At 50.3% G+C, this 14,848-nt stretch overlaps 1 protein-coding gene across 1 annotated transcript in view; it reads left to right on the forward strand.

The window, feature by feature from the left end:
• MRRF (mitochondrial ribosome recycling factor) overlaps positions 1 to 14,376 on the forward strand; it is a 33,399-nt gene extending 19,023 nt beyond the window's left edge. Inside the window, exons 4-7 of the mRNA XM_082264714.1 lie at positions 5,692 to 5,810; positions 7,960 to 8,051; positions 10,565 to 10,724; positions 14,086 to 14,376. Of these exons, the coding sequence (XP_082120840.1) occupies positions 5,692 to 5,810; positions 7,960 to 8,051; positions 10,565 to 10,724; positions 14,086 to 14,163 (449 nt within the window). The 3' untranslated portion in view covers positions 14,164 to 14,376. The remainder of the gene's footprint in view (positions 1 to 5,691; positions 5,811 to 7,959; positions 8,052 to 10,564; positions 10,725 to 14,085) is intronic.
• The last annotated feature ends 472 nt before the right edge of the window (positions 14,377 to 14,848 follow it).

Below are 14,848 nucleotides of genomic sequence, written 5' to 3' on the forward strand. Positions count from 1 at the left end.
GAACGTGCTCACCGGGTTCCGCCTAAGCCGGGCCCTCCCGGATCCCCCCCACGTACCTTGATCCTGCGGCTGCTTAACTTCCGCGACAGGGATGAAATCCTCCGGGCGGCCAGGGCCCTGGGAGAGCTCCGGTTCCAGAACAATCGTCTGATGCTGTTCCCGGATTACTCGGTGGAAACTCAGAAGATGCGCAAATCCTATGACGCTGTGAAGGCCTCTCTGCGCTCTTGTGGAATTAAATATAGTGTACTTTTTCCTGCTAAGCTGAGAGTGGTGGATGGCGAGTCGGTGAGGTTCTTCCATTCCCCCAAAGATGCTGCGGCCTGGGTGGATACCCTCCCCCCTCAGGACAGGGGCTGATGGATGCCCCTGGCTCACTGGCTGTGCCCTTGGATCTCCCTCTTCTTTTCATTGACTGGGTGATCTCTGGATCCTTGGACTCCCTTGAGGTACTGACCAGGTAACTGTTGCTTATTTCTTGGTCTGATTGCCCCTGGTTACCCTTGGTCCCTGTTGGATACTCACCTGGTGTGGGGCTGGGCAGTTGCCCTCCTAAGAGACTGGGGACTGGGGTCGGATCCTGCAATTACAAACATCTGGTTCTTGCCCTATTACCTACACCCTCTCATGTGTCGATTTTGGATTTTAGCAATTTTTCTCCTTTTATTTTTTCTTCTCCCTCGGTTGTTTTTCCTTGTGGGACTTTGCTCTACCTTAAGTGTGTGCCCCTGGCTTGCCCAGGTGAACTGCTACTGAACTCTGTTGACTGTTGCCGGTCGGCATCTCCTGTGGGATAGACTGCTTCAGATACTCCGGGCCGTCTATACCATCTGGGGCTCCGGGATTCTTCGAGACGGTCCGGTTAGCCATGTGCCTCCTAACTGGTTTTACTTGCCCTCGGGCTATTGGTTTGGGTTTCAGGCGGCCCTGTGTTCACTGGGGTCCGCGGGGTGGGGGGAAGGGGTTTTTGGCTTATTTTGGCCTATTAGAGGTCCCGTTGGACTTCAGTTTGGTTTTTTGGGTTGCTATTGCTAATGTTTTTTTCCTTTTACAGGTTCCTTTTTCTCATAGACTTGACACGTTTATGTTGGTTGGTGGTTCCCCTGGGCTCTTCCGGTCCTGGGGGCGGGATGGATGGTTCTCTTGTGGTGTACCTATGCAGCATTATATGTCTCTGTTCCCCCTCTGCCCTGTCCATGTTTGTCGTCCTGCTTTTCCTTTCCTCCCCTTGTAATGTCTGATATTTCTGTCCTCTCTTGGAATGTGCGGGGCCTTGGCTCGGCTGTGAAACGTTCCCTTGTCTCCAACTTTCTCCGTAAAGCCTCCCCCCACATATGTATACTACAGGAGACCCATCTTTTAGGCTCTAAGGTTTTGGGTCTGCGGAGGGCTTGGGTTGGTGCACATTATCACTCAGAGTACTCCAGTTATGCCAGGGGGGTCAGTGTCCTGGTCCATAGGTCCCTGCCTTTTACCTTGGTGGACTTGTGCACTGACCCGCTAGGTCGTTATGTGATTATACATGCTCTTGTCGCTGGGAATCCTTTGGTGGTGGTGGGGCTATATCTTCCTCCTCCTGCGGAGGTCCCCCTCCTTACCCAGATTATGGAGGTGGCCCTTCGGTACGGTGTGGATGATATTCTCGTGTTGGGTGACTTTAATTTGGTGATGCACCCGGAATGGGATAGGTTGCATGCCGCCGCCTCTGGGTCCCCTCGATTGGCCCAATGGGCGGAAGCCTTTGCTCTGACGGATGTCTGGCGCCACTTTCATCCCTCGACCCGGGCATACACATGCCACTCGGCATCTCATAGATCCCTGTCCAGGATAGACCTGGCGTTTGCATCCCACTCGGCCCTACGCAGGGTGTCGGAGGTATCTATCCTGGCCAGGGGGATCTCTGATCATGCTCCACTGCGAGTGGTGCTGCGGGGGTTCCCTCGGGCGGCGGTCTGTGGAGGCTCTCCCGGTATTGGGCTACGCACGAGGTGGTGCAGGAGCGGGTCCAGGAGGGGATTACTCAATTTTGGCAAACTAATGGGGACACGGCTGACCCGCATATCCTTTGGGACTCCTTCAAGGCCTGGCTTCGGGGGGAATATGGGTTGCGCACTGCTGAGGTGCGTAGGGACTCTGAGAGGTCTCTGGGGGAAAGAGAGGAGGAGGTACGTGTGCGGGAGGCGGCCTACGTGGCTGACCCCTCTTCTACCACTTACGGTCTTTGGCAGTGCGCCCTTCGAGAAGTCCATCTGGTGCGGGTTGAATTGACCCGTAAATCAATGTTATCCTCTGCCCAACGGGTCTATGAATATGGTAATAAAAACGGGAAACTCCTGACATGGCTGGCGAGGGGGTTTACCCCGTCAGTTCATATCAGTGGGATTAGAGCGCTGCATGGGGGTCTCCTCCGATCTCCGGGTGAAATAACTGCTCGCTTCCGGTCCTTTTATGAAACCCTATACTCTTCCAGGGTAGATTACACAGCTGTCGAGCTGGGTTCCTATCTGGATCGTGTAGACTTTCCGGTGCTAGACGCTGAGGCCGGGAACGCCTTGGAGGCCGATATTACTTTGGAGGCTGGTAAGACCCCTGGAGCTGATGGCATCCCCACGGAGGTCTATGTGGGATATCAAGAAATTCTAGCCCCCCGTCTGGTCTCCCTGTTTGAGCACAGTTTTGCCCAGGGCTCTCTTCCGGAGTCTATGCGGGAGGCGGTGATCGTACTGGTCCCCAAACCTGGGAAGGACCCGGAGGACTGTGCCTCGAACAGGCCGATCTCCTTAATCAATGTTGATGCCAAAATTCTGGCTAAGGTGCTGGCCCGCAGGGTGGCGGGGGTACTGGATGTGCTGGTACAGGCGGATCAGATGGGGTTCATGCCGGGCAAGGGAACTGATATTAACTTACGGAGACTGTTCCTGAATTTAGTGGCGGACCATGTTGACCCTGGGCAGCGAGTCATAGCCTCCCTCGATGCCGAGAAGGCTTTTGACTCAGTTGAGTGGGGGTTCTTATGGTAAGTTCTCAGGCGGTTTGGCTTTGGCCCGAAAATTCTCACTTGGCTGGCTATGCCTTATCGCCTGCCCACTGCTCGGGTTCGTACCTCGGGTGGGGTCTCGGATTCTTTCCCACTGCAGAGGGGTACTCGACAGGGCTGCCCTCTTTCGCCATCCTTGTTCGCTCTGGCTCTGGAGCCTTTGGCGATCCTGATTCGGAGTTCCCCCTCTGTGGCGGGTCTGCGGGTGGGTCCTCTAGAGGAAAAGATTTCCCTTTTACGCGGATGACGCGCTGCTGTACTTACACGATGCAAATAATTCCCTGCGGGCCGCCCTTGAGATTTTTGATGAGTATGGTCGTTTTTCTGGGGTGCGTATCAATTGGTCGAAATCGATTTTGTTCCCTCTAGACCCGGGGGCTGAGGTGGCGGCGGCCCCGACCCCCCCCCCCCCCCTGCGCTGGGTGGACCATTTTCGCTATCTGGGTATCGAGGTGCGTCTGGACCCGGCCTCCTTTAGATCTCTAAACTTGGACCCCCTTGTGGCCCACCTTCGAGATAGGTGTGCCCTCTGGGCCTCCTTGCCTCTAAACCTTATGGGTAGAATAAATTTGCTTAAGATGATTTTTTTGCCTAAGTTTTTATATTTTTTTCGCAACAGCCCTGTCTGGCTACCCGTTTCCTTTTTCAAGATTATCGATGGCTGTGTGAGTTCCTTTATCTGGGCGGGGAAGCCTCCCCGCTTAGCTAGATCTACTCTGTGCCTGCCTTCGAGTTGCGGTGGCCTTGCGATGCCTGACTATCGGACCTACTACTGGGCGGCGGTGCTGGTCACTGTTGGCTGGTGGTACGCACAGTCGAGAGATAACGCGGCGGTCTGTTTGGAGGCTGCTCTGGTGGGTTCCCTGCAGGGACTTAGTAATCTAGTGTATAGGGGAATTAGGGCTTGCCCTCCGGCCCTTCAGTCCACCAGAGTGACGCTGCGGGTGTGGGGGGCGGCGAGACGCAGGTTTTTGTCTTCTACCCAGTGGTCGCCGGTGTGCCCCTTATGGGGGAATCCTAATCTGGGGCATCTGGTATCCTTGCTGGATCCTCAGCTGTGGGCGCGGTATGATGTACGGACTCTCCGCGATGTCTGTCCCGGAGGATATGTTCTCCCCTTTCCCGACCTTCGTAGGGCGAAGGGCCTACCTAGATGGATGTATTTCAGGTACCTCCAGCTGCGCCATGCACTTCCAGCTCAATTCCCTGTGGCCATTACTCTGGGGATGGACCCGGTGGAGGAGCTGCTTGACCATGAACTCTTGGCCAAGCCGCTTTCCTCTCTTTATTCTACTCTGCAGTGCACCCATTCTCCCAGAATGGACAAGTTGTGGGACATGTGGAGGGAGGACCTGCCTGGTCTTGAGAGGGACGATTGGGAGGATTGTTTTGAGACGGGCACCAAGTTTATGATTTCTGCCAGAGACCGTTTGATCCAAACCAAATTTCTACATAGAGTCTACTATACCCCCCAGAAGCTGCATAGGATTTTCCCTCAGTGGTCTCCGCATTGTCCGCGTTGCCTTACCAGTGTGGGTACTTTCCTGCATATGTTCTGGGAATGCCCCAAGGTGGCCATGTTTTGGGTACAAGTTTTCGATGTCATCAACCACAGGCTGGGCTTGGCTCTCCAGGTCCCTGCTGGGCATTACGGATGATGATCAGAGACCCAGACCCACTAAACTATTGATCACATATTTACTGTATTATGCCAAACGGGAAATTGTTATAAAATGGATTACTCCTCCCCCCCCCCCCCCCCTCGGTGGTTTCCTGGGAGAACTATTGATGAGGTTTTGCCGTTATATAAGATGACTTACATGCTGCGCAATTGCCCTAAGAAATTTGATCGGGTGTGGCAGCCCTGGTTGGCCCCTTCGGGCTGATCGGGGTTGCCCGCCCGCCTCTACTGCTGGTGCTTCTGGGCCTGGGGGCGTGAGAAGGTGCTAGTTATGTTCTGTCTTGTTTTACCAATGCTGTCATTGCTGTCATCACTGTTTATGAATTCTGTTGGCTGTTTTTTTTTTATTATGTAATTGCTGTCCAACTTTTTGAATGTGTCTTTCCAAATATTTCAATAAAGGAACCGTTTACAGTCTTCACTTAGAGGCGCCCTTCTTTACCTACAGTCTTCCCTTAGAGGCGCCCATCTTTACTTACTCCATGTGAGTTACTTATTGTTCCATTATGTGTTAAAGTTTACAGTCTTCACTTAGAGGCGCCTCTCTTTTTGTCTATCTACAGCTTACTGGAACCTTGGCTTGTTCCTCCTTGATGGCAGCCCTAAGCCTCTGGACTTTTTATCTTTTTTACCTTTGTCATGTTTCCAACATATTCCCTTCCATATGGACCTTTTTTAATGGTCTTACCTTGGGCCTGCAGCCCATGCACCTGTAAATTTTGTTGTATTCATACAAACTCCCATGCAGGCAGTGTTCAGGTTGGGATTTGAACTGCTGGACCCCAGGGCTGCAAGGCAGAAGTGGTAACCGCTAAGCCTCTGTGCCGCCCTCTGTCCTTGGGCACAGCTTCCACAGTTCAGCCTCTTTTAAAAAGACCTTTTACTTTTCCTATTCTAGATGGTACAGTATGTGCTATTGCGTTTTTTTGTATGCGTCTTGCTTGCTACAAGTGAATTTGCACTTTGTTTCCAGGTGCTTTCGATCATATTGTTGTCACAACAAAAGATGGAAAATTCCCATTAAGTCACCTGGGTCAGATCACCCTGAAATCGCCTCGACTCTTCCTTATCAACATGTCCAGCTTTCCTGAGGTTAGTGACGTGGGCAGGATAGACATTATCAAGTACGACTTTTAGCTCACACATATGCAACGTCAGACATCGCATGTGATTCGCACCGCACTGCTATGCAAATCACATGCAATGTCTATACGTTGCGAATTCAGCCATACAGATTGTATGGCTGAATTCGCATCACATTCGGACCAAGTCGCACAAGACCCTTTTTTTTTTTTTGGTCTGCACCAGAATCGGATCGCATGGGTTTTCACAGCTATGCGATTCGATTCATGTCCGAAACTGACAGTTCTCACTGCGATATGCAGACTGATCTGGGGGTGTCCTTAACTTGGTATTGACACCCCCACTGATTCGCATATGGCAGTGTGAACTGCCTGCGAGTCGCATGTGATGCAGGGACCCTCGGTGGATTCGCAGGGTTCCCGAATCGCATATGGGTGAACTGGCACTTAACCTCTTGCCACCCCACCACAGTACATTTAATGCAGCAGGGCTGCTGCTGCAGGCAGAGTCGTGTATATACTGTGTGTGTGTGTGTGTATATATATATATATATATATATATATATATATATATATATACATGATCCTGCCTCTTCTGGGTTAGGAGCGCCCCTCCTGTGACTGCTGTTTCCACCGGACATGGCAGATTACTGGTACTGTTAACCGGGTATCATGTGATCGCTGTGATTGGTTGGAATTACTACTTTTTTACAAAAAATTTGGCAGAATATATTTTGCCCTAAATTAGTGAAGAAATTTGAATTTATTGGATGTTTTTTAATCGAACTTAGAAAAAAAAAAATATATATATATAATATATTTATTTATTTTTTTCTAAGTTCGATTAGTGAAGAAATTTGAATTTATTGGATGTTTTTTAATCGAACTTAGAAAAAAAAAAAATATATATATATATATATATATATATATATATATATATAATATATTTATTTATTTTTTTCTAAGTTCGATTAAAAAACATCCAATAAATTCAAATTTCTTCACTAATTTAGGGCAAAATATATTTTATATATAATTTTTTTTTTATTATTTTTTTTTCTTTTTCTTTTTTTTTTTTTTTTTTTTTTTTTTTTTTCATGTTGTATAATAAAAAATAAAAAAACACGGGGTGATCAAATACCACCAAAAGAAAGCACCAAATATTTGGGTATAAATACATAAAAAAAAAATTAAAATGTAAAAATGATAAAATTTTAATTTGGGTACAGTGTTGCATGACCGAGAATAGTAAAAAAAAAAAAAAAAAAAAAATGCCATGGTCATGAAGTGGGTACAGTCGTCTGAAGGGGCAAGGGGTTAAATGAGGGCAAATCAATAAGGGGGTTTCAAATGTCATTCCGTCATAAAAACAGTGAAGTTAATAAATACATACCCAAATATGGGATAGAGAGGGGGAAGAAGGCTGGGGAAAGTAAGTGTATTTTGGTAGGGAGAAGATCCGCTTTAATTGATATAAAATTGAAATGCAAAGCAGATGCCCTTTATGGGCTGCAGTATTGATCTGAAGTTCAAAAGAGTTGATATATTGCAAATAAATCTGAGCTCAGGAAGGCTATAAAAGGCACGCGTTATTACCAGCTCATTTTTACAGTATTACATGCATGTTTACATGCAAGCAGTGTAAGTACCTGCATTCTACCTTTTTTCAGCCCATTACCGTCTGTGTGGCAGAGCTTAGACTGGGAGAGGGAAATGCAGTACAAGTTGCCAATCGGCTCCTGTGCTGAAAAGAAGCATGCTGATAGGAAGAGAGAGCAGAGTGGCAGAGATATGAGCTTATCCCAGTTCAGCTTTTTCTTCCACAGTCACGGGCTGGGGGCTCGTCCAGGATGATCTCAGTGTTAATGGGTTGAATGAAAAATAGTTTAAAAATCTGCACAATCATGAATGCACTTTCTGTTTTTTTTTTTTTTTTTTACTGGTTTGGTGTGCTGAGAAGAAGCATGCTGATAGGACTAGAAAGCAGAGTGGCAGAGATATGAGCTTATCCCGGTGCTGCTTTTTTCGTCCAGTCACGGGATGGGGGCTCGTCCGGGATGATCTTTTCTCTGAGTTAATGGGTTGAATGAATCATAATTTAAAAATCTGCATGTTTATAAATGCACTTTCTGTTTTTTTTTTTTTTTACTGTTTTTTAGAGTGCCCCTGCAGCGGTAAATGCATTAAGGCAGAGTCAAATGAACCTTAACCCAGAGCTCGATGGCGCTCTCATCCGCGTACCTGTGCCACAGTGAGTAATTTTAGATTTCCTGTAGAACAATGTGAGACTCTTCCAATTGAAAAAGTGGGAAATTTAAATCCTAAGGCTGCATTTACACAGGTGAATTTTCACACTCTGCGAGTTCCAGTGCGGATTCCTGCTGCAGAAATTACGTGTGTGAGAAGAGCTGCAGCTGCTCAGCCCATACAATGCGATGACGGCAGCAGCTATGAAGTAACCTGTGGCCGCAAAAGAATGCGGTCATGAATCCAGCCACGATTGTCTGTCCTTCACCACAGATTCTCACTGCGTGGTTACACCTTTTAGGATGTATGCCTCGTGCTAAAGTTCCTTAATTGGTTAAACAGAAATAGCATTACTTAACCAGTTGCCGTCCTCCCCATAGCAGTTTTACTGCTACATGGCATCAGCTGTGTGCCGGATCACGTTTATATACGTGATCCGGCTCTACTGGCTCATGCGTACGGTCGGGGGCTTGCTCCTGCAGCGGTGGGTACCGCAGACTCGATGTCTCCCTGCACCCACCAATCATCCAGCCCAGAGGCAGAATGGCAGTCTGCCTATATAAACAGGGCAGATCACCGTTCTTACAGGAGGGAAGGCATGGATCCTGTGTCTCTGCAAAGCAGGAACATGAATCAATGCCTTCCCCTAGTAAAAGCACCTCCCCCGCAGTACAAAAACACTGGCTAGGCACACAGTTAAAGGGGTTGTAAAGTAAGAAGGTTTTTATCTTAATGCATTCTATGCATTAAAATAAGAACCCTTCTGTGTGCAGCTGCCTCCCCCATAATGCTCTCCTAAGTGCCATCTTGATCCAGCGATGTCCACGACTGTCTCAGCCGTCTGCAACTCACCTCCTCATTGGCTAAGAGACAGCAGTGGTGCCATTGGCTCCCGCTGCTGTCAATCAAAGTCAGTTAGCCAATGAGGAGAGAGGGGGCGGGGCTGAATCGCAACTGTAATCATTTTTTAAAATTATTTTATTACACTTTTTTCTAGATTATTTATTACTGTGTTTAATTGTTATTTTTTTTACAATTTGTTATTTTTTACAGGACAGGGAAGCCTGCAGTGCTGCGGGGAAGGCACAGTGAAAAGGGGGCACACAGCGAGGGAGAGGGGGGGGTCAGAAGCAGGCAGAGAAGGGAGGGGGATCAGAAGCAGGCAGAGCAGGGAGGGGGGGGGGGATCAGAAGCAGGCAGAGCAGGGAGGGGGGGGATCAGAAGCAGGCAGAGCACAGAGGGGGGGGGGGTCAGAAGCAGGCAGAGCAGGGAGGGGGGGATCATAAGCAGGCAGAGCAGGGAGGGGGGGGATCATAAGCAGGCAGAGCAGGGAGGGGGGGGATCATAAGCAGGCAGAGCAGGGAGGGGGGATCATAAGCAGGCAGAGCAGGGAGGGGGGGATCAGAAGCAGGCAGAGCAGGGAGGGGGGATCAGAAGCAGGCAGAGCAGGGAGGGGGGGTCAGAAGCAGGCAGAGCAGGGAGGAGGGGGGGGGTCAGAAGCAGGCAGAGCAGGGAGGAGGGGGGGATCAGAAGCAGGCAGAGCAGGGAGGAGGGGGGGATCAGAAGCAGGCAGAGCAGGGAGGAGGGGGGGGGATCAGAAGCAGGCAGAGCAGGGAGGAGGGGGGGATCAGAAGCAGGCAGAGCAGGGAGGAGGGGGGGGGATCAGAAGCAGGCAGAGCGGGGAGGAGGGGGGGATCAGAAGCAGGCAGAGCGGGGAGGAGGGGGGGGATCAGAAGCAGGCAGAGCGGGGAGGAGGGGGGGGGATCAGAAGCAGGCAGAGCAGGGAGGAGGGGGGGGATCAGAAGCAGGCAGAGCAGGGAGGAGGGGGGGGATCAGAAGCAGGCAGAGCAGGGAGGGGGGGATCAGAAGCAGGCAGAGCAGGGAGGAGGGGGGGATCAGAAGCAGGCAGAGCAGGGAGGAGGGGGGGATCAGAAGCAGGCAGAGCAGGGAGGAGGGGGGGATCAGAAGCAGGCAGAGCAGGGAGGAGGGGGGGATCAGAAGCGGGCAGAGCAGGGAGGGGGGGATCAGAAGCAGGCAGAGCTGGGAGGGCGATCGTTGCCGGAGAAGCAATTACAGGAATGATGCCCTGTGCCTCTCCCCACAGTAGCTGAAAGCTGGCAGGAGGGGGAGAAACTGGCTGCAGAGGGCCGCACAGGGCTTCCTTCTGTAATTGCCCTTCCGCCCACCGATTCCCTGTACTGTTGGGGCCCCTACAGGACGACTGGTGCCCCCCCCCCCATCAGCGGCCCTGGTGTCACGCAATTGTCAGTTAAAGTAACGCAGTGCCATATCGGGAAAAAAAAAGGCCTGGTCACAAAGTGGGGTAAATTCTCTGGAGGTCAGGTGATAGTTAGTATAACGCGCATTGACTGTGCACAGTACAGGAGCCCACATCAGATTTCAATTTATTTTAGTCAGTTGACTGCACTTTCTCTGCAATAAAGGGGGGTTTTGCATTACCTTGGTATATCTTTCTTTCTGTATCTCTCCAATATCTTGAGTGTGATTTATTGTCAGGGTAACACGGGAGCACAGAGAGAATTTAGTAAAGCTAGCAAAACAGCTGACCAACAAATCGAAGGATTCTCTGCGGAAGGTCCGCACGCGGGCTGTTCAGGAGGTAAAGAAGTCCAAGGATACGGTATCGGAGGACACCATTAGACTGATAGAGAAACAGGTACGGCAGCGATAGGCAACGCTTGGCTGTGTCGATTTTCGGGAAGAATCACAGAGATTGTGTTTGCAATTTTATGATCCCTTTCACACTTGTGTGACTTGTCCTGCAATTTGGGATTGCAATGTCGCATTTCCGATGAGTTCTGTTCATATCTGTACGACTTCAAGTCGCAACGACTTCTAAGTAGTCCCTGCACTACTCTGGGGCGATTTTTAACCTCTAAGAACCAGGCCCTTTTTTCTTTACCCATTGTTTTACAAGTTAAAAATCTGTATATTTTTACTAAAAGATGAACCCCCAAAACATTTTATTTATATATAGGAACACCTGTGCATCCCTGTGCAGGTAGTCCTATTTATGTCAGTTGGGATGCAGCAGCTGCACAGCCACTGCTTCTAATTCGACATCTGTGTGGGGGTGGGCCCCTGAATGTAGACAGTGCCTGAGGCCACCAATACGGATGTCAAATTGGGAGCAGCGGCTGTATCTGTGCAGCCTCCGCCTCCCAATGGGACTACCTGCACAGGTAGTCATATTTATATCAATTTGGACTCAGCAGCTGCACAGACACAGCTGCTGCTCCCAGTTTGATATCTGTGTTGGGGCGGGCCCCCGAATGCACCCAACACAAATGTCAAATTGGGAGCGCCGGCTGTATCTGTGCAGCCGCTGCCTCCCAATGTGACTACCTGCACGGGAATGCACAGAACACCTGTGCATCCCAGTGCAGGTAGTCCTATTTATGTCAGTTGGGATGCAGCAGCTGCACAGCCACTGCTCCTAATTCGACATCTGTGTGGGGGTGGGCCCCTGAATGTAGACAGTGCCTGAGGCCACCCACATGAATGTTAAATTGGGAGCAGTGGCTGTATCTATGCAGCCGCTGCGTCCCAATGGGACTACCTGCACAGGGATGCACAGGTAGTCCTATTCATGTCAATTTGGACTCAGCGGTTGCAAAGACACAGCTGCTGCTCCCAGTTTGATATCTGTGGGAGTGGGCCCCCGAATGCACCCACATGAATGTCAAATTGAGAGCAGCGACTGTATCTTTGCAGCCGCTACGTCCCAATGGGGCTAGCTGTACAAGTATGCACAGAACACCTGTGCATCCCCGTGCAGGTAGTCCTATTCATGTCAGTTGGGCTGCAGCAGCTGCACTCGCACAGCCACTGCTCTCAATTTGACATCTGTGTGGGGGCGGGCCCCCGAATACAGACAGTGTCTAAGACCACCCACACGAATGTCAAATTGGGAGCGCCGGCTGTATCTGTGCAGCCGCTGCCTCCCAATGTGACTACCTGCACGGGAATGCACAGAACACCTGTGCATCCCTGTGCAGGTAGTCCTATTCATGTCAGTTGGGATGCAGCAGCTGCACAGTCACAGCTGCTGCTCCCAATTTGACATCTGTGTGGGGGCGGGCCCCTGAATGCAGACAGTGTCTGAGGCCACTTACACAGATGTCAAATTGGGAGGAGCGGCTGTATCTGTGCAGCCTCTGCCTCCCAATGGGACTACCTGCACAGGTAGTCCTATTCATGTCAATTTGGACTCAGCGGCTGCACAGACACAGCCGCTGCTCCCAGTTTGATATCTGTGGGGACCCCCGAATGCATCCACATGACTGTCAAATTGGGAGCAGAGGCTTTATCTGTTCAGCCGCTGCGTCCCAATGGGACTACCTGCACGGGGATGCACAGAACACCTGTGCATCCCTGTGCAGGTAGTCCTATTCATGTCTGTTGGGATGCTGCACAGTCACAGCTGCTGCTCCCAATCAGTGTTGCCAACCCCCCGGAGTGAAATTTACTGGCAGAACGCCAAATTTTTACGGACGGCACCAATTTTTTACGGGCACTGCAAAAATGTACATAAAATAGCCATTTTCAGTGCTAAACCGTGCAAATATGAATAATTAAACTATAATCATGTAGATAGTGCTATTAGAAATGTGTTTAAGTGAAACAAAAGTCCTAAACCATATTTCTCCATTTACATGAAAGTCAGATTAATATAACACAGCTCAGAGTTCCCCTATATATCAGAGTGTGCAGGATTCCCCCTTACAGTGTAACTGACGTAAAGAGGAATGCTGCAGATCTTGATTTAAGGGGGGAACTCTGATGTAAGCGGGTGCACCGTTTAGGAGATATTTACAGTGCAAACTGCCGATGACATCATCGGCGCAGGCGCTCTGAAGGAACGGCCACCTGTGCCGTTCCTTCAGAGCTCACTCCGTCCTGCAGCACAGTCAACACTCCTGCACCACGACACAAGGCTCCATATTCTGCTTTCCGTCTGCTTAACTTCAGCTTGGGGCTCCTGCTTTTTTAAATTCTGGCGCCTGGCGGTGGTGTGGCGGGAAATGCGCCATGACATCATCAGCAATCAGCACTCAACTCGAGTCGTGGCGGCGCCTTGTCACAAGTAGGCGTGCCGCAGAGCTTCTGACAGCAGCCAGACCCACCCCCCCTGGCCAGGGTCCCGCCCACCCGCCCGCTCGGCTGAATCCAGGAAATGACAGATCGGGTTATCTCGGGCATTTTCGGAACTGCACATACGTAGTTCCGAACCGAGCCGATCGCAGCCATTTGTCACGGGCACTTTTCTCCTGCTACGGGCATTTACGGGCAGGAGAAAAGTGCCCTGATTTTACGGGCTGTCCGTAAAATCAACACTGCTCCCAACTTGACATATGTGTGGGGGCGGGCCCCCGAATGCAGACCGTGTCTGAGGCCACCAACACAGATACAGCCGCTGCTTCCCAATGGGACTACCTGCACAGACACAGAACACCTGTGCATCTCAGTGCGGGTAGTCCTATTCATGTCAGTTGAGATGCAGCAGCTGCAGTCACACAGCTGCTGCTCCTAATTTTGACGTCTGTGGGGGTGGGGGCTTTGAATTAAGACCGCATTGGTTCGAGGCTGTGCACCCACGTGGATGTCAAATTAGGAGCAGCGGCTGCGCCCGTGTAGCTGATGCTTCCCAATTGGCATAAATAGGACTACCTGCACAGGTGTTCTGTGCAGGTAGTCCAATTGGGAAGCAGTGGCTGCACTTATATAGCCGCTGCTCCCAATTTGACATGGTGGCCTCGACACGGTCTGCATTTGGAGGCCTGTCCCCACACAGATGTCAGATTAGGAGCAGCAGCTGTGTCTGTGCATCCCAACTGACCGCACAAGGCTGTATTGAACACCTGTGCATCCCCATGCAGGTAAACACGACCCTCACACGGGTGTATGTTGTAGTACGCCCTGCGTGAATGAGGCTTAATGGCCTCATCACAGCTGGTAGTAGGAGCAGCCAGGCTTCTGCTGGTATGACATGCCTAACCCCAGCCTGTTGTTTGTAGATCCAGCAGATGACAGAAGACACGGTAGCAGAAATGGACAAGCAGTTGGCATCAAAGACCAAGGAACTCTTGGAATAAGGAGGACGGGTGTCTGTGAACGGGTCAGCGGCTGGCAGTATACAGAGAAGAAACTGTCTGGACTGGCAATGATGCAGCTATAGACCACATGGAAGGTTTCCTTCACTGCATTGTGGAAAAAGGTGACCTGAGACTATTTATCAAGTAAAATTCGTGAGGTAGAATGTTCTGACACTGAGACCAAAATGTGCTGCATGGTGGTTGGCTTTGGATATCTTTACATGTTTTTATGGGCCTCAATTCGTGCCGAATTATTTTTGTAAAACAACAACATTGTCACCTGGCCCAGACCGGGTAAGGCTTACATGTTTCGAGGGACAATCCCTCTTTCTCTAAGGCTCTGAGGAAGAGGGGGGGGGGGTCACCCCTTGAAACACATAAGCCTTTCTAAATTCAACGGGAGTCTTCCTGCATGGTAAGACATGTGTGACTGGTCTGGAGACAGGCCATCTTGGTATGCTTTTTTACATTTGCTTTTTTTCAATAAATCAGAAACAGTGTATTTTGGTAATGCACTAGGCTGGTGCGGCCCTCTCTCTGTTGTTTTCAACCCTCCTATCTGCTATTTTTGAGTACATCCCAGTGTGAGTGCATCCCATCCCAGCGTGAGTGCATCCCATCCCAGCGTGAGTGCATCCCATCCCAGCGTGAGTGCATCCCATCCCAGCGTGAGTGCATCCCATCC

This window comes from Pelophylax lessonae, assembly GCF_965119305.1.
Source record: "Pelophylax lessonae genome assembly, chromosome: 7".
NCBI classification, from domain to species: Eukaryota; Metazoa; Chordata; class Amphibia; order Anura; family Ranidae; genus Pelophylax; species Pelophylax lessonae.